General features: G+C 38.0%; 1 protein-coding gene across 1 annotated transcript in view; it reads right to left on the bottom strand.

Moving 5' to 3' along the window:
* The window catches only part of tmeff2a (transmembrane protein with EGF-like and two follistatin-like domains 2a), a 725006-nt gene that overhangs the window by 54456 nt on the left and 645653 nt on the right, over positions 1–24897 (bottom strand). Inside the window, exon 9 of the mRNA XM_039755899.1 lies at positions 5951–6109. Within this exon, the coding sequence (XP_039611833.1) occupies positions 5951–6109 (159 nt within the window). The remainder of the gene's footprint in view (positions 1–5950; positions 6110–24897) is intronic.

Consider the following 24897-nt stretch of genomic DNA (forward strand, 5'->3'; position numbering starts at 1 on the left):
TACCTGACTTTACATTGGCTGCTCCGGATTAGAAATCAATACAATCCCTTTTGTTAATAATTACAGTAAGAAAATACACAAGTGTAAATCACTCCCTGCTTATAAAAAGCTGTAAATCTCATCTCGTCTTGTCTCTTCTTAGCCTAACAGTTTGACAAAACAGGGCTTGTTCGGTGGGTGGCACAGTGGTGCAATGGTAACGCTGCTGCCTCACAGTAAGGAGACCTAGGTTCACTTCCCGGGTCCTCCCTGCGTGGAGTTTGCATGATCTCCCCGTGTCTGCGTGGGTTTCCTCTGGGTGCTCCAGTTTCCTCCCACAGTCCAAAGACATGTAGGTTAGGTGCAATGGCGATCCTAAATTGTCCCTAGTGTGTGCTTATTGGGTGTGTGTGTGCCATGCGGTGGGCTGGCGCCCTGAACCTGCCTTGCACCTTGGATTGGCTGCAGCAGAACCCCGTGACCCTGTGTTAGGTTATAGCAGGCTTATAGCTGCTTAAAGAGTATACAAATCGTCATATATGAAAAAAACAAACTTTTAGAGATTTTTGGATTTTTTGGTCATGTTTAAGACTGGTTTATGAGGTCATTTGAACTCTCTTGGAACTATATCCTGAATTAGGCCTTGCATTGGAAAGACAGTTGCCCAAAGTCGGGCCACATCCATTTATATGCAGGTGTAATAATGGTTGGCTTTATGCCAACAGGTATCTAATAAAAGGGAACTAGTTGTCAGGTCAGGAATATCTCAGCCAAGCTTCACCTTCAACATGCCCAATGTGCCGGGAGCCATTAACTAACTAATCAGGTGCTACATTCAGTATGGTTCTGAGTGTACAGTCTAACATAAAAAGGCAATTTGCAGCAGTTGTTCGGTTATTATAATCAGGGCAATTGACTGCACTTGTATTGCAATAAAGGCACATTGCAAAAATGAAGCTGCTTTGTTAACCATATGCAGTTACATTTCATTAACGCACAACACCAAAGTGAGATTGACAAACATCGTGGATCGGTGGACTGGGTACCCATGATTCATTTATTTTGTGGCATAGTGGCTTTGGCAGATGACTTACTGATGGTACTCGTCTTGTATGTGACAGCTTAGTTGCTGGTAAGGTAACTGGCTGAACACTGAGTGTTTCATATGGCCTACACTATTCATTGTAACAGTAATCATGCCATTACATGTGTCAGGTAATTGTGGCTACCTACTCAGATGCTGACGTCTTATGCTTTTCTCACCCCAAGAGCACATAGGAGAGGTGTTACAATGTCATGAATACTCTTGTGTGATCAATTGTGGAACACATCATAGGACTCCTTAAAAGGTGGTGGTGTCTGGATGCATCAGGTTAGAGGGTGTACTAAAAGTCAATGAAGGTTTGTAGCATTGTGATTGCATACAGTAAGCTGCGCTACATAACGTGACACAACATAATATTTTCCAAAACCTGACCTCACTGATGTTGAGCCAGATTACCCCACTTTATACCGACCTACTACTATATATTGCAACAACATGGTTATTGCAATCAAAGTCATAAGTGAAGTGTTTTACTTGATTCCTCTACAGCTGTCCTATTGCCACATCTGTGTGCTCTGACATAATGCTGCATAATAAGGCATATCTAATTACAGATACCATTAGCAGATCGAAATGAGACAGTAGAGATGTGCTTTTTGCTTTTCTTGCTGTACTCAAACTGTGCCAGTGATAAGTGATCTGCTTCTTTGCCCGAGGTTATTTCATTTTTTTCAAAAATTATTATTTCAGGCATGGTGTGGCTAGTAGAGCACAACACTTTCATGGCAGCAGCAACTTGTTTGCAATTCAACATATCGTATTTAAGCTTGTTGGTGACATCTGTGCTAAGGCACCAAGTAATGGTTCTTTGTGAGCCTCTACTTTAGAGCCAAGAAATTCTATCATGTTCTCTCCAAAGCTTTTGCCTTTTGCATTTCTTCTCTTGTCACCATTGTCTCACCTTTCAGGTAAATCTGTTCATTATATATGTATGAGGTTGATTAGCATGGTGCACATATGTTTATTTAAGGGTGACAACCATTACACAAATACATGTATGTTTATTTACAATATGATTGTGACTTATAAAGGGAAAATTGCCTATAACTGTGTGTACCTCAGGTTATATAAATCAGATTTTTTTTTGTCATAAACATTTTCCTGCTTTTTTGCTAAATGCATATTTTCATGCTTTAATCCAGGCAAAGTGTTTTTTTATAAACAAGACCCCAGATCAATGTGACACTAATTAGGACTAAAACATAAATGGTTGGCTTTATTGTTGTGTTGATATAATTTATTTAAACATAGAGGAATCTATTGGGTTACATCCAATTTGAAATAAAAAATGACCATTACAAGCCATTTACATATGACAAATCCATACAGTTCTACCACCAGTTTCAAAATTATTTCTTACCAATGAATCTTTTTCTTTATTAATTGTATTTTGCTTTGTTCATTCAAATCTTTTAAGTATGATGCTACAGTAATTTTTGACTGTTCCCCACTTGGTATGGTAATAGATCCTTTTAATTCACAAAAAAACTGGTGATTCAACACACTCCTACTGGTAGATGTTGATTTTGCTAAATACATTATGTATCATCAGAGATTGATTTTTTAACAGAAATTCCATCTAGAACATATCCATGACTGCTTTCTAGATAGCTCTTAAAAACAGATCAAACAATATCCTGTAGCAGTACCATTTATGTATGTATGTATGTGAATACTGTGTATATACTGTATATATATAATATATGCACAACAGCAAGACACCCCTCAAAAAGGAAATGGTTTTACAGGTGGTGGCCTCATACAATTGCTCTCTCCTTATATTTCCTGACTGGTTCTTCTCTAGTTGTGTGTTTTGCTAGTGTCCATGTCACTACTTGTAGCATGAGGCGGTACCTGTAGCCAATTCTAGTTGTGCAGGAAGTCCAGCTCCTCCAGGATGGCACATCCAAACATGAGAGATGAAAGTGGAGTTACCATTTTGTTTCAGGTAAATGCTAAGAATTTCAAGGAGAGAAGAGTTTCTGAAAGTAGGTTTTGCTCTGGCCCTAATAAACATGGTAGTATAAAAATTGTTCATTTAGTTTAAGCACAGTTTGCTGTTAACCCCTACACTTCTTCCTCTTTGCATCAAAGACTGATACATTGGAATCACTTGACCCTGTCACGTAAGTATGGCACCTGAGTGGTACATTTGAACTGTGATTTATGTGTTATTGATTTCGGTTTTATACATTCGGGAGTGAGGGCATTGTAACACAAGTGTTTGCTTTGTTTATCTAATGGTTTTACTGTTATGCTAATTTTATATAAGCCTAAATCACTATGTGCTAAGACAGATGTTTTAAGTTTTAGTGTTAGTCACAGGCTAGGTTTTTACATACCTCTACCTGTTGCCCATGACTTAACAGTTCTGACTGTGCTGCTCAAAAAGTGTTTTGTTTGTTATTAAGTAATAGTGCAACATTTCTCCACATAAAAAGTGAATATAAGCTCGAAGGATAACAGATGTAAACAATCTCATCTTTAAAAATGATAAGGGAAATGCACAATTGCTTACCCTAGGTCTCTTTCTAAAATAAGTTCAACCCGTTGACTAATGTTGAACAACTCGTTGACTTATCAAATACTACTTCTAGTACATCATTCATATTATGAACAGGAAAAAAGGCAAATGAATAGGCAACTCTGACCTTAGTTCAGCAAATATACCAAAAAGCACTATGATTGCTATTATAAAAATTAATACTCCTGTACTTTTAAAACTCATGAGCAAAGTGAAATAACAATGTTGACACTCAGAGAGCACAATAAGACAATTTTACTTTCTGAATTTAATAACTTTGAGACTGAAATAAATAGATATCCTAATAATCGAAGTATAACAAAACTCCAATATCCTTATATCAATAAGTGGGATAAACTAGTGACACATTGCAAAGTCTCAGGAGCCACAAAATCATTATAAAGTGATGCGCATCCCCAACCATCTCTTATTTATTTTATATTTTGCCTTTATAGTAAAGTCACTTACCATTTGCTTGTATAATAAGTTGAAGATCTGGGACTTCTAAGCCAGGAATATATGACTCAGACGCATCACTTCCATATATGTTAAACACAATGGATAACTTTCACAAGATCTCTGTGTTTAAAATTATTTTAAGCAAAAATATATTATTTCCATTGAGTGCCCCTGTAAGCAGGATTCATTTAGAACATTCCTTTTCACTGACTTATATTATTTTTATACTGTATTTGGCATTATACTTATAAATGGACAAGCAATTGGGAGCAACAACAACTCAGCCACAAAGTCGTAGGCCACTTAAATCACATTATGAGGCACACAGTGTGCGGAAGTCGCCAATTTTCTGCAGAGTCAATAGCTACAGACCTCCAATAGCTCAAGAACAATGTGTAGAGAGCTTCATGGAACAGTTTCCATGGACAAGCAGCTGCATCCAAGCCAAGTGCAATGCAAATTGTCGAATACAGTGGTGTAAAGCACACCACCACTGGACTTTACAGCAGTGGAGACGTGTCCTCTGGAGTGATGAATCATGCTTCTCTGTCTGACAATCCAATGGACAAGTTGCCAGGAGAATGGTACTTGTCTGACTGGATTGTGGCAAGTGTAGAGTTTGGTGGAAGTGGGATTATGGTGTGGAGTTGTTTTTCAGGGGTTGGACTTGGCCCCTTAGTTCCAGTGAAAGGAACTCTTAATGCTTCAACATACAAAGCCATTTTGGACAATTTCATGCTCCCAACTTTGTGGGAACAGTTTGGGGATGGCCCCTTCCTGTTCCAACATGACTGCGCTCCAGTGCACAAAGCAAAATCTATAAAGAAATGGATGAACAAGTTTGGTGTGGAGGAACTTGACTGGCCTGCTGAGAGCCCTGGCCTCAACCTGATAGAACACCTTTAGGAAGAACTAGAGTGGAAACTGCGAGCCAGACCTTCTCATTGAACATCAATTGCTGACCTCACAAATGCTCTCCCGGAAGAATGGTCAAAAATTCCCATAGACACACACCTACACCTTGTGGAAAGCCTTCCCAGAAGAGCTGAATCTGTTATAGCTGCAATGGGTGGGTCAACTCCATATTAAAGCCTATATATTAAGAATCTCAATACTTTTGGCAATGTAGTGTATGTCTATTCAAAGTCAAGCTCCTCAGTCTTCTAGAATATATACTATAAGATATTGTAAGTTTGTCTAGGAATATTAGTTTCAGAAGACATCTGTAGTAATTGAGTTGTCGGTATTTTCCTGATCTTCCATGAAACTGCTAACTGCTAGCGTTCATCTGGTCCTTGGTGCAAGACAACATAAAGGCTAATTCTGGCTTTGTAGGACTGAAGAGATGAAGAAGACCCTTTGAGTGACCTTTTTAAGGCACTTCTTAGTATTTCCCTGGTGAGGCTTTGATTCAGATTCACTAGCATAACACCAGGTGCTGTTTGGCTGTCCCTGTCAGCACAAACAGATATGGTGCAGTAGCACAACTTTATGTTTCCATAACAGCTGTCTCTTGACACTTAGTAGCTCAAATGTTACTGTTATCTCTGACATGAGTCTTGTTCTGTACGCCTGGCTCTCCTGCATTTCAGTAATGCTGACTTTTTAAGTGTCACATTATAATACACTGCATATTCTCAACTATTTGCAGTTGAGGCAGTTAAGGAATAAGAACATAAAAAAAGATTTTTGAGTCACTGTTAGTAAAATTGTTCAAATATTTGTTAATATCTTTCAGTTAAAATTGCAGCGAATCATGAAAACTACAGGCAAACTTTCAAGGGTAATGAATAAAATCAATTTACCTAATCTCACAACTCTTTCAAATGAAAATCAAAACGTGACATAAAAAGTCAATTGATACTGCATTATGTTGAACTTACCGTGTTATACAAAGAACTACCACACAGATAATAGCCACCTGCACAGCCCCGATGATGGATGCAATCAAGACATAAATAAGTTTTCCAGCTCCTGGTACCACATAAAGAACATTGAACTCCTTCTTATCACATAGTGGTCCACTGAAGCCTGCCTCACACCTGCAGAGGTGGAAAAAAGAAGTACAAAAAAGAGTCAGCCCTACTGCTTCTTAGTGAGCAAATTATACTGGTTAGAGCATAATTTAAATAAAAGTCAGCAGCTTACAAAAGACTGAGCCACATATTCAATTATTAAAAGAAATAATTTGAAAAATTGTCAGAAGTATGAAATTTGAAAATGGTAATGAAAAGTGAAAAAAAAAAAACGATTATAGGGCGACCTCTGCTTTGCCCTTAACTAAAGGCCATCATGATTTCTGGAGTAGGGTAGCATAGTAGCAGTTAAGGGAGCGGTAAATTGTGGAATGCTTTTCTGAAATACTGGAAGAGCATTTTCAATTAGAATTCTTTCAAGAAATTGAGGTTGCAGTCTATTTTTGTTTTCCAAAAGCATAAAACCTGAAGATAAACTGCTAAAACGCATTCTTTCCAAGTCAGTAAGATTCCAATTACAATGCTCTGGTGAAGTGGCAGTCACTTTCAGTATACTAATTTGTGGGAAACAAAGTGAACAAATGGCTATAATCTAAAAAAAATGATAATAATGGCATGAGCCAAGGTTAAATGACAAACAGAATGAATGAACGAATGTAGATATTTCTACAAATGATCAGTGTTTTCAGTGGCAGTCGAATTTAGCTATTAGTGAAGGTAATAAACAAGCGATCGAACTCCCACTGTTGGCCCAAATGAGTACTTTTATAATGTTCTTTTAATTAATAGCTTAATTATAAACCTGGAAAGTTCAGTTTTCTTGCAGATCTACTAAGTGGTCTCAGGAGAGTCCATTATTTACACCACCTGCAGAGAAGTCCCTTCTACCTCTCCCTAGCATCTGTCAGCAAACTAGCAGTTATGAGACTCTTCAGTGCCCCCACTGTAATTTGAAATGGTATTTAAAAGAGCATTTGAGGTATTTGGTGTACAGTGCTGGCTTTGCTTGCCTGCCAGCATACACTAGAAGCTTGAGGCCGCTAATTATTCATCTCTTACATTTCTTCAATAAAGCATTCTACGGGCCTGCATCATAAGCTCTAGTCGATAAGAGGATGAATTGTTGGCATATTCCGATCTTTATACTCTATGTGATCATTCCATGAAAAAGTCTGTCTTAACTGGGAAGTGAAGCTCAAAATGAAATTACTCTTTACAAATACTGTGAGGCATATGGGATTTTATTTGTAATACAGTACACAGAGCAGATGCATCCAGTGAGACCATGCCAGACAATGCATTTCAAAAAGCTACACATGACAAGTGCACATTCATTTTATTAAAAGGTTTCTGAAAGTGACAGAAGATGCTAGCCACACTTGATATAGCAAGGTGCTTTAATGTTTATCTCTTTTTAGGACGTTTTGTAGAAAAGACTGAAATAAACAGGCTCCCAAAAGTTGTCTAATGATTCCACAGGAGTGTAAATTAAAGATGCACTTCATAATAATAAATGTTTGGAGAAGAATTAGCTACAAATATACATGAATGGTTCTAATTTCAAAAATAACTTTTGGAATTAGATTTCTTTTTCTTACCTGTAGTATTTAACAGCACTGCTTAGCAAAGAAATAAATTACTGTAAGTTGCTGAATCTGACGAGCATACAGAAGAGAATTTTGAAATTGACATCTGTGGCAGTGCAAAAGGGCATGGTGCAGGTGTGTTGGTGAACTTTCCCAGATGGGTATTTCTGCATAGTGTGCACTTGTGGGACTTCAGTGGTAAAATAAAATAAAAGTTCTAATCATTTCCTACATTCTTTTAGTTTTCAGAACACACTTTAAAAATCTATTTTCCGCAAAGTATTCAATAAGGACTTTCACAAAGTTTCTAATTTTTCTTCTGACTTGAAGGAGGGGTACCCCCAAATCAAATCAATACTCACCACCTAATGCCAAATCAATCCTGTCTGTTTCTACGCAATATTACTATGCATACTTTGTAGAATTACTGTTATTTGGAATGATCAAAAGTCACTCATGGCTCATTATACTTTTCCGTGATTCAAATTCAGTATTTTTTGTGATCTGGTCATCACTGTGAAACATACAGAGAACGTCAAAAATTTTAAGCTAAAAGGCTTTCTTTCCTCCTTTAGTCTTATATTTTCCTTGTATTGACTTCAAGAATAATCTTTCACTCCTTCACTGCTAAATGCAGATTTTTTTTCTGAATTTATTTTAATAAATCCAGGACCAATAAATACTGGAAATAACAGTGCTAGTATTACAGTGCCTATAACTAGTATTTACCCCCTTGTAAGTTTTTACATGTTATTGTTATACAGCAATGAAACCTGGTAGATATAATTTGGCTTTTTTGAAATACCATATCATCAACAGAAAAAGACTCTTTAATGTGTAAGTGAAAACAGATCACAACAAAGTGATTTAAACTAATTACAGATATACAAAACAAAATAAATGATAGCTTCCGCATTCACTCCCTTTAAAATGACACCCCTAAATCATCACTGATGTAGATAATTAGTTTTAGAAGTAAAAAAAAAGTTGTTAAATTAAGAACACCTATCTGTAGTCATGGGGTTTCAGTTAATTGTAGTAGAAACACACCTGTATATGGAAGTTCCAAGTTGTGGTGAGTCAGCATTGTGGTCTAAACTACATGATGAAGACAAAAGAACATTCCAAGCAACTCAGTGAGAAGACAATTGAAAAACACAATTCAGAGGATGGATACAAGAAACTATCCAAGTCACTGAATATTCCTTGGAGTCCATTTAAATCAATCATTAAGAAATGGACACAATATGGCACAGCTGGAAATCTGCCTACAACAGGCCACAAAAACAGAGGAATCACAAATGGAATATGTCTAGTGAGGGAAGGGCACCAAGAGACCTCTGATAACTTAAGTGCCTGAGAGTTGAGAGACTGTACAGGGATACGCAGAACTCAGCTGGAAAAAGGTTCTATAGTCTAAATCAGGAGTTCTTAACCTGAGGTCTGTGGGCCCCTAGAGGGTCTACGGATGGATTTCAGTGGGTCCGTGTGGGTCATATTAAAATTAACATTTATATTCACTGTATAGCCTGGTACTGTTGATTTAGAGTAGATGTAGTAGTAGTAGTAGTAGTAGTGGTAATGGTAGTAGAAAATGTAGTCTGTGTGGAAAAAATCAAGCAAGACTTGCATAGATGGTCACTCCTTCATCTCACTTTAGCTGGAAGAATTAACAATGCTAAGATGAATATCCTCCCTAAGCTTCTCTTTTTATTTCAAAATATTCCAATATACATCAATAAATCATTCTTTAAGAAATTAGATTCAACCATAACCACATTTATTTGGAATTCAAAACATCCATGTATCAAAAGTGCAACCCTACAAAGGCCAAAGGCCATGGCTCTACCTAACTTTCAATTTTATTACTGGGCAGCAAACATACAAACTTTAAAAACCTGGACATTGTAACAAATAGATGAACATATACAGGCCTGGTCTGCAATAGAAATAAAATCCTGCAGTTCCTCTTTATATTCTCCTTGCTTTGCGCCCCAATAAATGCAAATTATCGCCAATATACTAATAATCCAATAGTGCTTCACTCACTCAGAATAAGGAACCAATGTAGGGAACATTTTAAGATAGAGAATCTTTTATCAGTGGCACCTCTGCATGAGAACCACCTTTTTCAACCCTCGCAAACATATGCAGTTTTTAATGTCTGGAAAACATTTGGGATTAAACCAAGTAGAGATCTGTACACAGACGTCTTTGCATCCTACGAACAATTACATTCTAAATGTAACTTTCCATCAACACATTTCTTTCACTATCTTCAAATTAAAAACTTTGTTAAACAGAACCTGCCCAATTTTCCTCACCTCCCACCTACCTCTATGCTGGAAAATATATTTATCAGTTTCAAGGATTTAGGCAGCATCTCTGCAATTTATAAAACCATTTTACAATCCCTCCCTTTCAAAGATCCAAGAGGACAATAGGAAAAGGATCTCTCCCTCAACATATCAGAAAAGGAGTGCAATGCAGAGAATTCACTCAAGCTCCATATGCGCAAAGCATACAATTATTCAACTCAAAATTATATATCGAGCACATCTGTCTCGCTTAAAATTGTCCAAAATGTTTCCAGGGCAAGATCCTATCTGTTAACTCTGCAATCAAGTCCCAGCCTCACTGGGTCACATGTTTTGGGCCTGCACCAAATTAACATCATTCTGGACAAACATTTTTAAATGCCTTTCAGACAGCCTTGGTGTCACAATCCCTCCTAATCCATTAACAGCTGTGCATGGTGCACTCCAGGATGGGCTTTAAGTGGAGAAGGACAAACAAACTGTAATTGCCTTTACTACACTACTGGCATGCAGACTTATCTTGCTCAACTGGAAGAATCCTAATTCTCCCCTTTTAAGTCAGTGGGTAACTGATGTTATATACTATTTGAAACTGGAAAAAATCAAATTCTCACTTGGAGGATCTGTGCAGACATTTTTCAAAACCTGGCAGGATCTAATCAATAACATTTTAGAAAAAGCTTTTAAAGTACTGAGGAAGCAGATTCTCTCCCTATTCTTTTTTTTTCTTCTCCATTCATCTATATTCACTTATTAATTTATCTATTTACTTATTTTTACTAGGTTTAAGTTTTATTCTGCTGCCCATGCTCTCTTTCTCAGGGGTGGGGGTTGGAAAATTGATCTATTTTTATGGAATGTTGTGTGATTTCAATAAAATCAATAAAATAAGAAAAAAAAAGTAGCAGTAGTAGTAGATCAGTTTTAATTTGCACAAGAGGAGGGTATTTCATAATTATAATGAGTGGCTGCTACTTTTTGCATAAAAAAGGAGTGTTTTTTTAGATTGTTCACTTTAAAGTTTAATAATACTTTGTGTATGTCATTATGCATGAGATAATCAAAATTCAATAAATAAAGTATGGTATATTCACTGCATGCAAAGCTGTGTTTATGTGAATATTTCTAGGGAAGTGGGTCCATAGCTTTCTTCAGATTCTTAAAGGGGTCTGTGGCTCAAATAATGTTAAGAATCACTGGTCTAAATAGACCAAAACTGAGCTTTGGGGCTATCAGACTAAACACCATGTTTGGAGTAAGCAAAATAATGGGCATTATCCAAAACATACCAATCTCAGTATCATGATGTTAGGATGCAGGACCTGAAAAGCTTGTGACGTTAGAGGGAAAATCAAATGGAGAAAAATTCACAGATATTGTGGTGTACAACCTGATGGTGTCTGCAAGAGGCATGTGTCTCAGGAAAAGATCTGTTTCCCAGTAAAACAAATACCATACCTCAAGCATAATGCCAAAGCTACAAAAGAATGACTTAAAATCAACAATGGTGATGTCCTGGAGTGAATAAGTCAGAATCCAGATCTCAGATCAACTGAGAATTTGTGGATGGACTTGAAAAAGGGCTGTTCACTGACAGTCCTCATGCCAACCTGATAGAGCTTGAGAAGTTTTGCAAAGAAGGATGGGGAAATATTGCAACATCCATCGGTGCATCTAGTAATTCCAGACTTAATTATTTTTTGTTTTATATTTGTAATTGATTTAGGTCACTTTGCAGAAATCTGGTGTTACTTTGACATTCTTTTGATCAATATCAGTAAAACCAAAGCAAAACCACAGTGATTTAATGATGTATAATTAATCAATTAAATGCATTTTTTCCATTACATGGCAGCATAAGGTTAGAGTCTGTCATTTTAATCCTGAATTTAAGACATGATAACCTGAGACAGAAAATAAGCCCATCATGTGGCACAATCATGCACACACATACACCACAGCACTCCCATGCCAGACAAAAAGCCGCTAAAAATGCATATGCTATGAAATGTGCATTTCAATGTGGGAACTGTTGCTACTAGAGAAAGATGTCCATGGACACCGGTGAATGTTCAAAATCTACATAGTTGTGACCAGGCAGCAATTTAGGCAATGGTTCTCACAAATTCTTGGAAGCAAGCAACACTAGCCACAGGGTCACCCTTCTGTGTTGTCTGTACATTTTAAACTCTTAAAGCCCTTTTTGGAAATTCCAAAAATTCCATGGAGACATGTTAAAAAATTATTCTTCACACAAAGAACTAAGGACATAATGAATTAGTTATAAATAGCATGGTAGACAATAAGATTTTAGGGACCTTCAAAACTTCACTTAACATACTTTGGAGAAATTAGGTAGATGCAAATGATGACCTTTGTTGGGTGAATAGCCTCTTCTTGTGAAACTGTTCTAATATTCAAATTATGGAATTCATTTTGTATTTGACTCATTTAGAGTACTCTTACTTTTACAATCCCTTCTAGTCTACAAAGTATAGTTTTATGTGTTAACAGGCATGACTATAGACTTTTCCAGTTTACAGTACTGTATAAAGAGCTCATAATAAAAGTAGCATTTTACTATTGGAAGTACTAAAGAATTCAATATACACACAATTTTACTTCATTAATGTTACTTTTCCTTTTCCAATTATATTATTAATTAATTGGCCTTTTTGTGTCTCAACACAATTATTTTTCTACTGTCACCAAACCTTCATATCTTCAGCTTATACATTTCATTATTTCCTAATTTAGGTACATCTAATTATTTAGTATTGTTATTTAAGTAAACTCATCTGTGTCCCTGCACACAACAAAAATATCAACTCAATGAATACTGTATTAGTATAACATTACATGTTGTGATTTTGTGATCTTCTTAGCACTTGTCCTCTGCATAACATATGACATTTACAATTGAAATTCAGATAGGATAATTCAACTGAGGATGCACATTTCAAATGCTCTTTATAATTCATTCTCAGCAGCATCTTTCACAGGTGGCTTTCCTGGTGGCTCAGACCTAGTGCACAGTAGCACTTAGTAGCAGTGACCAGCAAAGCAGTGGGTCCAGATGGTGTATCGCCACGACTGCTGAAGGCATGTGCGTTGGAACTGGGGAGTCCTCTACAGCGCATCTTCAACCTGAGCCTGGAACAGGGGAGAGTCCCAAGGCTTTGGAAAACATCTTGTATCACTCCTGTCCCAAAGGTATCACGTCCTAGTGAGCTGAATGACTTCCGGCCTGTTGCTCTGACGTCACATCTGATGAAGACCATGGAGCGGCTGCTGCTTCACCACCTGAGGCCACAGGTCCGTCACGCCCTCGACCCTCTGCAGTTCGCATACCAGGAGAAGGTGGGAGCGGAGGATGCCATCATCTATATGCTACACCAATCCCTCTCCCACTTGGACAGAGGCAGTGGTGCTGTAAGAATTATGTTTTTGGACTTCTCTAGCGCCTTCAACACCATCCAACCTCTGCTCCTTACTCGAGACAAGCTGACTGAGATGGGAGTAGACTCACACCTGGTGGCATGGATCGTGGACTATCTTACAGACAGACCTCAATATGTGCGTCTTGGGAACTGCAGGTCTGACATTGTGTTCAGCAATACAGGGCGCCGAGGGACTGTACTTTCTCCGGTCCTGTTCAATCTATATACATCAGACTTCCAATATGACTCGGAGTCCTGCCACGTGCAAAAGTTCGCTGAAGACACTGCTATTGTGGGCTGCATCAGGTGTGGGCAGGAGGAGGAGTACAGAAAGTTAATCAAAGACTTTGTTAAATGGTGCGACTCAAACCACTTACACCTTAACACCAGCAAGACCAAGGAGCTGGTGGTGGATTTTAGGAGGCCTAGGCCCCTCATGGACCCTGTGATCATCAGAGGTGACTGTGTGCAGAGGGTGCAGACCTTTAAATATCTGGGAGTGCAGCTGGATGACAAATTGGACTGGACTGCCAATACTGATGCTCTATGTAAGAAAGGTCAGAGCAGACTATACTTTCTGAGAAGGTTGGCATCCTTCAACATCTGCAGTAAGATGCTGCAGATGTTCTACCAGACGGTTGTGGTGAGTGCCCTCTTCTACGCAGTGGTGTGCTGGGGTGGCAGCATAAAGATGAAAGACGCCTCATGCCTGGACAAACTTGTTAAGAAGGCAGGCTCTATTGTAGGATTAAAGTTGGACAGTTTAACATCTGTGGCAGAGAGATGAGCATTAAGCAAACTCCTGTCAATCATGAATAATCCACTGCATCCACTTAACAGTGTCATCTCCAGACAGAGGAGTAGCTTCAGTGACAGACTTTTGTCACTGTCCTGCTCCACTGACAGACTAAAAAGATTGTTCCTCCCCCACACTATGCAACTCTTCAATTCCACCCGGAGTAAATGCTATCATTAATTTTATTTTAATTTTTTTCATTTTTTTTCATTTTTATTACTATTTAATTTAATATTGTTTCTTTGTATCAGTATACTGCTGCTGGATTATGTGAATTTCCCCTTGGGATTAATAAAGTATCTATCTATCTATCTATCTATCTATCTATCTATCTATCTATCTACCTGTCTCTAGAGCTGCCCTCAAAAGATTCTGTCAGGCCTCACTGTGTTTTTGTGTGGCAGTCTGCACACCTGTCAGTTGGGCGAAATAAGACAGGTGTATACAGCCTAACTGTAATCAAGGGACCAATGACAAAAAAGGTCTCCATGAAGTTTATAAGCTGACAGACCAGCTCAATGAAACCCCTTTTTGTTACATATAATATATATCCTATCTGTAAAAACATACTATACTGTGCCTGCATAAAGCTTAGCCCCTAGAAACATTGATCACTTATTATTTAAATGAGGCATTTCTGCACAAGAAATTTGCTGATGGACATGAGGGAGAAATAGTGGAATGTTACAAGCGGTGTTAATATAAACAATGCCTTAAAATATGAAATGAGACGTGTTTTACCTAGTAATATTTAATAAATTCATTACCAACTATGTGAAAAATATGCTCATCAAGTACTCTCAGACCATGTCTTGCCAGTGTGTTTCATGAAATGTGTGAACAGCAAAAGCACCTACAGGCCAATTTTATCGTGTGTACCTTCCCATGGAACACACTGCTTAGTCATTGATAACATTATATGTGTAGAACCAACAGATCATAGGTTTGTGTAATTCAGGGAAAGGAAAAGAAAGACTAAAGACTAATTTGGTTTTGACTGAGGTATTGTATTATTTACCAGACACACTCCTTATACGTTGTCACAGATGTGATATGCAGTAGCACTAGTCAACCCAAATGAGATCCATTCCTCTTATTGCTTGCAGGTGAACTGAACACAAAAAATAAATGGTAGAGAGTCAGAAAGTCATCATCTGGTGAGATTATTCGTGCTGATTAGAGAATTATGATATACCAAAAATTGTATATACCTTCAGCTTTATTCCAGCAGTGCATGTAGGATAGTAGCAGGCGAATGCGCTACTATATGGACTGTATAGTTTCATATCAACCACAGGGTCCCCTGATATTACCAGAGCAATACTTGAATGACACAGAATACCTTAACATTGTGCTGATGAGTTTAGTAAATGCACAATGTCAGCAGGAATAACTGTAATTCAGCTTAACATCAATAACTGCATTTCACTCTAGCTGAGAAGTAAGACTGAACAAGCCATTTGCAGCAGTTGGCCATCACCAGCCAATTCTCAATACCAATAGTCCCTGTGCTACATTTTTAACACTAGTTCACGGGCATCTGCAGGGGGAGAGGCCAAGGCCGGTGCCTTTACAAATGCGGTCAAACATCCCGGAAACACAAGTTATATATTTTTTTCAGCATTGCTGCCTCTGTAGTGTTAGATTTGGAAAGCATTTACTATGGTAAAACTATTTATTATATTGTTTTTTCAACTTTCCTTCCTCTTTTGCAAACATTTCAAATTCTGTGTATTACTATCCCAGTTAACTGGTATACTAGTTTACTAGTTAACTGTACACCATACTTATCTATTCATAAATTCTCTATGTGAAAATTTGACTTTATGATTCTTGAACATTTGGGTTGAAAATGTACTGTCCATATGAAAACCCCATATTCTGAATTTGCATCAGAAAAAGCATGCACCAGCAAAACTGTTTAAATTGCTGCCAGTGGAGAGACAGAATGAATAGCGCATCGCCAACAGTTTTGTCCAAGCTGTTCGCAGGATTACGTTTCTTGCTCTCTCTGTTTAAAAGTTTTGTGCCTTTGATTTTTCAGTATTATTTTTGCTCCATTATTAAATGAACTTTGTGTCCTCAGTTGTCCTAGTCCATATTCCTGACTATCCTAGATGATGGAAAATGTCCAGGCTGCGGGCACAGTAGTATCACAATGTGTCTATTACATGTTAAAAAGGTAGGTACAGTAATTGGCATTTTAAGTGCTTTATATTAAGCAGGAATCCCTGGTTAAGGTAATATAGGTTTTTAAGACTGTCTTAGAGACATTTGGGAAAACTGGTTGAGGGACTTAGGATGTGCCTGGATGCTTTATTATTTCTCCAAATGTACATATTGAAAAATTCACTGTCAAATATGTTTTCAGCAACAGATTAGATTTCGATAGCCATGGATAGGCTCATTAGGGTGTCATGACACCACATGGCACCAAATTTGAAAGCAGGTCAGTTCTGCATATTATTGCTTCTGAGGGTGTCAGTCAGACTTGGAGTAAAAGGGCATGATGAACTACATGAGTTCCTAACAACTTTTCAGCACAGTTTTAAATACTTTCACTAGTACTGTATATAATGTTGTTATGATGTAATCGTGTTGTGTAATTGTTTTTACCTTGTTCTTGTTCCAAGTTGAAGTTCATACAGACCTGTATCATAAGGGAGTCAGGAGGCAGAAGCAGTGTATCTGTCTTTGCCAGCATCTTTATCTTCACACTGCTGTGATCATGGAGTTATTTGTATCACTTAATAAGTGCCAACCACAATTGCTGTTCAAGCAACAGTGAACTAACTCTCATATAATATTCTGCACTATTCAACATCACCATCTTCAACTTTATCAATTTAATAGAATATAATATCACTAACTGGCATGTTCATTGTAAAAAATAAAGCATTTTAGAATACAGAAATTGGATATTATTCAGAGTTTTTTCTCATATTAATTTTTAATACTGCTTAAGTTACCCTCTTTTTGTTGTTAATACTTTTAGTCTCTATGAACAGCACTCAATTTTGTAGTTTAAAAAACATCTTACCTTCACCCCACTGCTTCCCAAAATTCTATGTGTATGTTGGTGACATGGTTGAAGCCATGCACAGATAACTTTAGAAAAAGTTATAGGTAAATGAGAAGCCAACATGCTGTTAGGTCAGTGTACTCAATTAAATGGCCACTTGATGTATGCTTCTCAACTGTGTAGCAGCACTTTTTAAATTGCCTACAATTCCCAGCAGACCCTATTGAGCACATTCTGAGGGTGCAGAGGTTACTATGAAGAAGGATAATTGAGCGACAATTTTAAAAAAGGAACAAAAATGATCATCTGTCTATATTTGTTTCTATGCATCACACACTCTATTAGATTATAACTACAATCACATTTGGATGTAAGTGCTGTCCTGTGCCTGTTTGTCTGTGTGAGTTTGTCTTGGTTAAATATGTCTTTGTCTGGGGAGTGCTCAATCATGCCAAATCTTCATCCTACAACTGGAACCTATTAGGACAAATCTTTAAATTTCACTGCTAATCACTGCACATTTTGTTACGGGTTGCCCTCAGACATGTATTCTCGCTTGAAAATCACATCTGACCTCTTTACATTTCTTTCAGAGGGCTGTTCACAGGGCTTTTCATTCCGCACACCATCGTCATCTTCACCTGCTGTACTGGACTGTATTGGACTTTGATTGTTTACTGACTAGTGTCTGTTGTTTTGTTTGGTTTCAATTATGTAGTTTATGTATATAATTATCATCATTGGGGAACTGGGGAGAGCTTTTGTGTACACCTTCTTTTAATATTTTCTTCTCTTCTTTATTTGATTAATATACACTTTGTTATCTTTATTATTATTTATTATCAGTGAGCTGCATATCAGTGGCTCTGTGTGTGTGTGTGCTGGGTCAGGGTTGAGTGTATTCCTGGGGTACCCATAATAAAGTAAAGAAATCACCACATTTGGAATCTTAGCGTCCTTGGGGCTGCTACAACTGACTGTGGATTATTACTTGCATTTCCCAAACACATGGTAGAAATTTTGTTCCTCATTAACATCTACTCATTTTCTGGACTTGGTTATTTCAATACCATGGTTGCAAGGAGTTGTGACGATGTGGGTTCTGGCTCCACACTCCCTTTGATGTTGGAAGCACTTGAACCCAACACCGTCGATAATGTTGCCGAATGAGCTAGTCAATGGAGGCAAATTACTGAGCAAGGGGAAGGTAGAAAGTGCAAAAGTGCTTTTATTTAAAACAGTCAACAAAAACAAAAACAGTGTTCATAAATAGTGCAGGTCTTCATATTCATTAAATAAATAATCCATAAAACGAACGTGGAGTAAAACCAATAAATAAACACAACAATCCTTTAAAATCGGAGGTTAAAATATTCTCCTGGAAGCAGTCTTAAAACCCAACAAACAAATCTGGTGCTCTTTTGTTAGCGTCTCACCTGCTTATCCCGTATGGGCCAAGCAGCAGGCAAGACGCTCTCTACAGCTGCCCTCCTCAAACACACGCAAGACTGGAGACCTCCCGATCCCTGGCTTCGGTTTGGCTCTCATCCCAGCCTCGAGACTTGGACTCCTTGGTCTCCAGGACGCTCACACCAAGGACTGCCACTCCAAGCCTCCCGACTTCCGCTGCCTTTCTGCGGCCTTCTGCGGCTCGTCGCTTTCACCTTGGTCACTCCCGCTACCTGCTCGCTCAGCGGGAGCGACATCAACACAAACACGTGGGTGTCGGCCTAACACCCAGCTTCCATGCAGCTGTCCACGAGCTCATTCGCCGCGCGTCCGCTCGCTCTCGCGGCTCTCTCCCTCTCACCGACCTGCTTCCTCTCCTGCTCCCGGTAACCTCCGTCCTCTCCTTTCCTTTCCTTTCCTTTCTCCGATCGTTTCTTTCTCTCCCTAAAACCGACTCGCTTCTTTTAAAACGTGAGGGGCCATCACAGCTGCAGCATTAGCCACGGGAGCAATCACGAATGTGGGCAGTTCCTCACCTGTGCACACGGTGAGAAACGCCCACATCGACGACTGCCCTGCGGCTCGCTACAACAACGCCCCCCTCACGAAGCCGCCTCGGGTGCGATGATTATTTATTTAAAATCAATGGCCTTTTCTCCACGAGCTGTGGACCCATAACACCACAGGAGTTTGAAAGTTTCCTAGAAACACTGGATATTAAGAACTAGCCCTGAATTAGATCACAGTCCACTACAAAGCACTCTTACTCCCACACCCACTTTTACTAACATAGGCCCACCTTAGACTTGTCAGATAGCCTCACCTGTACATCTTCAGATCACGAACCTAGCTGAAGTACGTGGAGCAAAACCCACATGGGCAAATGGAGATGTACAAACACTCTCACATTAAAGAAAATCAGGCATGACTTTAACATTTAGTTATGAAAAATTACTATTTCAACTATACTTCTATAGTAGTGGGTAGAGATAAAAAAAGCCATGCTGAGAAAATATCCAAAAATAACCTAAAACAGGGAGAAAAATATAATAAGGGAGACTAGTGCCTCTGCATCTTCCAAGAAAGGCATATAGTCTGCAATAATGCCAAAGAGTCTAGATGCTTTCAAAAATGATTAATCTATTAAATGAAAACCACACACAAGGTAGGAATAATCACAGTACATGAAGTAAGAAAAGAATAAATAAATTAAAGTAAGGCAAGGCAGGAGCCAACTCTGGATGAGACTCAGTATAAGTGATATATATTACACTGCAATTTTATATTTTTCTCTCCAAAAACTCAATAAAGTGATTATTAAATAGACTAGGAGGCAAAGCCCCCTGCTCACTTCACTCGATCATCTCCCCCCTACCCGCACTGCATACCAGCAACTTCGCATCTCTGCCACTCACGTTGTGAAGGGGGGGCTGAACGCACGCTAAGGAGATGCGGACAGATCAGTTGCTGGCTTGCTGCTGCTGCTACTGAGCAGTGTGTTCTGCTTGTTTCGCTGCGCGTCAATCATTTAAAAGCCTGTACAGGAGCTGTCCTTTTGTCTCACTGCTTTGTCTCGCGGGACATTAAAGTGTCTCTCGTGGGATGTTGAAGTGTCTCTCGCAGGACGTCAAAGTGTCTTCCGAGAAGATAACATCTTGACTCAAGTTTTTTTTATTATAATAGAGAGATAAGTTTATCACTAGAACTTTACACTTGTATTGAATAACCAGAATTATTAGTATAGATATTTTATTTAACAGTAGAAATGTATAAATTAACATTTACAGTATATCAACATTGAAACATACTTAATTTAATTCAGAATTGCTAAGGGTTGAAGCCATCCTGGCAGTAGTCTTGCTGATGCTAGATGAATAATATATACATCCATGAAACTGGCTCACTGTGTGTCACATCACCAATCCAATGCCTCATGAATGCGTCATGCAAAGTAGGGGTGGTTATTTTGAACTTCAAAGATTACAGGTGCTGTTGTTAACCTGGTCAGACAGACAACAAGATTCTATTTACGATGAACTGTCTACAATTGAAAGGTTTTCTAAGAAAAATGCTTTAGACATTACACGTTTTAAAAATAAGCCTAAACTATTTTAAAAACAAGCAGCCTATTGCAAGGAAAACCTTTCTATAACATGAGATTATACATTGGCATTTGTCGACATCAATGGACAAATGGTAAACATGAATGAAATGTTGTTTCAGGTGCTTTGTGTGCTCTCTATTGTTCAGTGTTACAACATTAATGTAGGAGTCATTGTGAGTTTGAAAGAACTGACAGCTATGCTTGTGAAAATATGAATTACAAAATATGCATTTGAAGTGAACGGTGTGTCACCCTTCATCAAAACAGAACTAATAATGAAGAGCTACTGGAGATACAGATTTCAGTACTCAAAACACCAGAGTCAAATCTACCTAACAACACTAGTAGGTGCACAGATGAAGCTGCACATCTAAACTAAACTAACGAAATTTTAACATCACTCTCTGATTAGAAATGCAAACATGCCCTCACAAAATAGCTGTAATGTTTTAACACACTGCATATTCGGAAACCGCAATGCTTATCTAAACTCCATTTGCTGTTGTTATTTCACATAGTAAGGTAGTAGTTAAAATGACAGAAAGATGCCTTAGAAAACATGTGCTGCCCAGTGTCTGTCTGTCTGTCTGTCCCCACTGTTGAAACACAAAATTAATTATTAGGCTCCAGTTACCTGGTTCTACTGAGCTCCTGAATGGATAACAGCTATTTTCACTTTTTATTTTCTCTCAGCATCAACTCTTTTGTTCAATATTTTTCGCTCTCTCGCTCTGAAACCCTCACAAAGGTTTAAAACAAACGTACTGGAGGAATTGGGGGCCGTTGTTTTATGAAGAAGCCCTATGGACATACTTTTTGCAGTGCAGGATTTCACTGCTATTCATTACACATTTTGTGACGAGTTGTCCCCTGACATGATTTTTAGTTTGAGAAATCCCTGTGACCTCATGAGACTATCCATAACAGAATCAAGCACAAAGCTGGAAAAAGCATTAGGCAGAACTGAACACTCACATATTCAATTTGAATCAGTCAGTCAGCCTAAAGCGCATGTCTTTGGAGATGTAGGAGGAGAAACAGACTACCCAGAGGAAAACACAAGCAGACATGGGGAAAACATGCAAACTTCATGTAGAGAACATCTGGGCACATGATTAAAACCAAGAACAATGAGTTGGCAGAGCAGCAGCAACAATTAATGCATTACACCATATTTATATATAAAGTGCCTTGCTAATGATCACACGGTTACTGAGGAGCAGAAACAGATCTGACAACAATTGTGGTTTAAATTGCACCATCCTGACCACTAAGGGTGGAAATTTTCTGGGACTACATCAGATGGTGTTATCATGATACTTGGAACATGATAATGTAATAATGTAATTTTATGAGACAAATACATCCTCAGAGATTTCTGCAGGTACAGTATACTGTGGGAAACTCTTAAGGCCTTCTTAAGACAACAGATTATTTTATATCTTTCCCACAGAAATAAATTAGAAACCAGGAAAGCATCAGAGCTAAAAAGCGAAATTACTAGAATAAATGAAGAACATGCCAGGCTTCCAAGCGGGGCTCTACATAGGAAAAGGCAGGCTCTGCATTCAGAACTCAACCTCTTGACAACTTAAGAAACTGAACAAATAATTTATAAATCCAGACATAATTACTATGAACACGGACAGAAAGCTAATAAGCTTTTACCTCAACAAATCCACAAGCAAGAAGTTCGCAACGCAATCCCAGTAATCACCAACACTTACGGAGACAAAATCATCGACCATAAAAATATAATGAACACATTTAGAGACTACTATAAATCCTTATATTCTACTGAGTTTAAAGAAGACAGCACACAATCTAATATATTTCTGAATACATTACAGATACTACAAATAGATACTCTTAGTGCAGAGGAACTGGATAAACCTCTGGCGCTATAAGAATTATTAGACGCTATAAAGTCACTTCACTGCGGAAAAGCAGCAGGCCCTGATAGCTACCCTGCAGAATTTTATAAGAAATTCTCCTCTCAGCTAGCTTCCCTCCTATTAACAACATTTACAGAAGTTAGAGACAATCAAACTCTTCCTCAAAATTTTCGCCAAGCATTAATCACCGTCTTTCCTAAACAAAATAAGGACTTATTACAATGTGTATCACAGAGACCAATTTCACTTCTGAATAATGATGTTAAGATACTCTCGAAAATCATAGCTAGAACAATGGAGAAAGTGTTTCCTTCGGTAATATCACAAGATCAACCTGGATTTATCAAGGGTCGACACTTATCTTCCAATCTTCTACGCCTGTTTAATGTAATATACTCACTAACAAAGTCAAACACCCCAAAAATATTATTATCATTGGATGCAGAAAAAGCATTTGACATGATACTACATTAGAGAAAATTGGGTTTGGCCCAATCATTTGTGCATGGATCAAATTACTGTATACCAATCCAGAAGCTTCAGTTTGTATCAACAACATTTGTTCAGACTACTTTAAACTAGAACGAGGTACCAGACAGGGATGCCCCTTGTCACCGCTGCTATTTGCAATCGCCATTGAAGCACTGGCGGTTCACTGTCGAAATGCTGATCAGATAAAGGGGATTATCAGAGAATGACTGGAACAGAAAATTTCTCTATATGCAGATGATATAGTACTGTATATATCAGACCCACAAAATTATGTGCCTGCAATCTTAAGCACACTTACAGAATTTCAAAAGATCTCTGGTCTCAGAATTAATCTGAATTAAAGTGTACTCTTTCCAGTGAATTCTCAAGCATATAATATTAGATTAGACACCCTACCTTTTATCATTTCAGAACAGTTTAAATACCTAGGGGTAAACATCACAAGTAAACATAAATATCTGGAACAAATTTGGGATTAACTTGCTTATAGATCTTTATATAGACAACATTTTTGCATCCTATGAACAATTACATTCCAAATTTAACATTCCAGCTATACATTTTTTTCACTATCTTTAAATTAGGAACTTTGTTAAACAGAACCTACACGATTTTCCTCATCTTGCACCTTCGTCAATGCTGGAAAAAATATTGCTCAATTTCAAGGACTTAGACACCATCTCTGCAATATATTAAATTATTTTACAGTCCCCTTTCAAAGATCCAAGAGGACAATGGGAAAAAGATCTCTTAATCAATATATCAGAAATGGAGTGGAAATAGCAATGGAGAGAATTCACTTGAGCTCCATATACACAAAGCATGCAATTATTCAACTCGAAATTATATATCGAGCACATCTGTCTTGCCTAAAACTCTCCAAAATGTTTCCAGGGCAGGATCCAACCTGCAAACGCTGCAATCAAGTCCCAGCCTCACTGGGTCACATGTTTTGGTCCTACACCAAATTAACATCATTCTGGACCAAAATTTTTAATTACCTTTCACACAGCCTTGGAGTCACAATCCCTCCTAACCCATTAACAGCTGTGTTTGGGGTTCTGCCAGATGGGTTTAAAGTGGAGAAGGACAAACAAACTGTAATTGCATTCACTACACTTTTGGCACGCATATTTATTTTGCTAAACTGGAAGAATCCTAAATCTCCTTTTTTAAGTCAGTGGGAAACCGATGTGTTATACTATTTGAAATTGGAAAAAATCAGATACTTAGTTAGAGGATCTGTACTGATTTTTTTCAAAACATGGCAAGATCTAATCAATAATATTTTAGAATAAGCTCTTAAAGCACAGTGGAAGCAATTATTTCCGCATTTCTTTTTCTTCTCCATTCATCTATATTGCTTACCAAACTCATCAATTTAGGTATGTTTACAAGCATTAAGTTTTACCTCATTGGCTCATTTGGTCTCTCTCTCAGGGTTGGGGGTCGACTTGTTCTCAATCCTACTTTTTGTAAAAACTGATTGGTTTGTATGGAATGATTACAATAAAATTAATTAAAAAAAATGTAATTTTATGTTTTGAAATATATTGCTATGTATTCCTGTGACACCCTGTGTAGTGGGAAATAGGGGACAGCAGTCTGTACTCTAGGTGTCTAGTATACGGGACCGAGCATGACCAGGATGGCTGTGTATGACAGGGAGATGCGTACATAATAGGGTTGGGTTTTGCAAAGAGGAGTGGGAGAATGAAAAAGAGGAGAAGAAAATGAGTGCTTTTTGACTTG

Source organism: Polypterus senegalus, chromosome 6, assembly GCF_016835505.1.
Source record: "Polypterus senegalus isolate Bchr_013 chromosome 6, ASM1683550v1, whole genome shotgun sequence".
NCBI lineage: Eukaryota > Metazoa > Chordata > Cladistia > Polypteriformes > Polypteridae > Polypterus > Polypterus senegalus.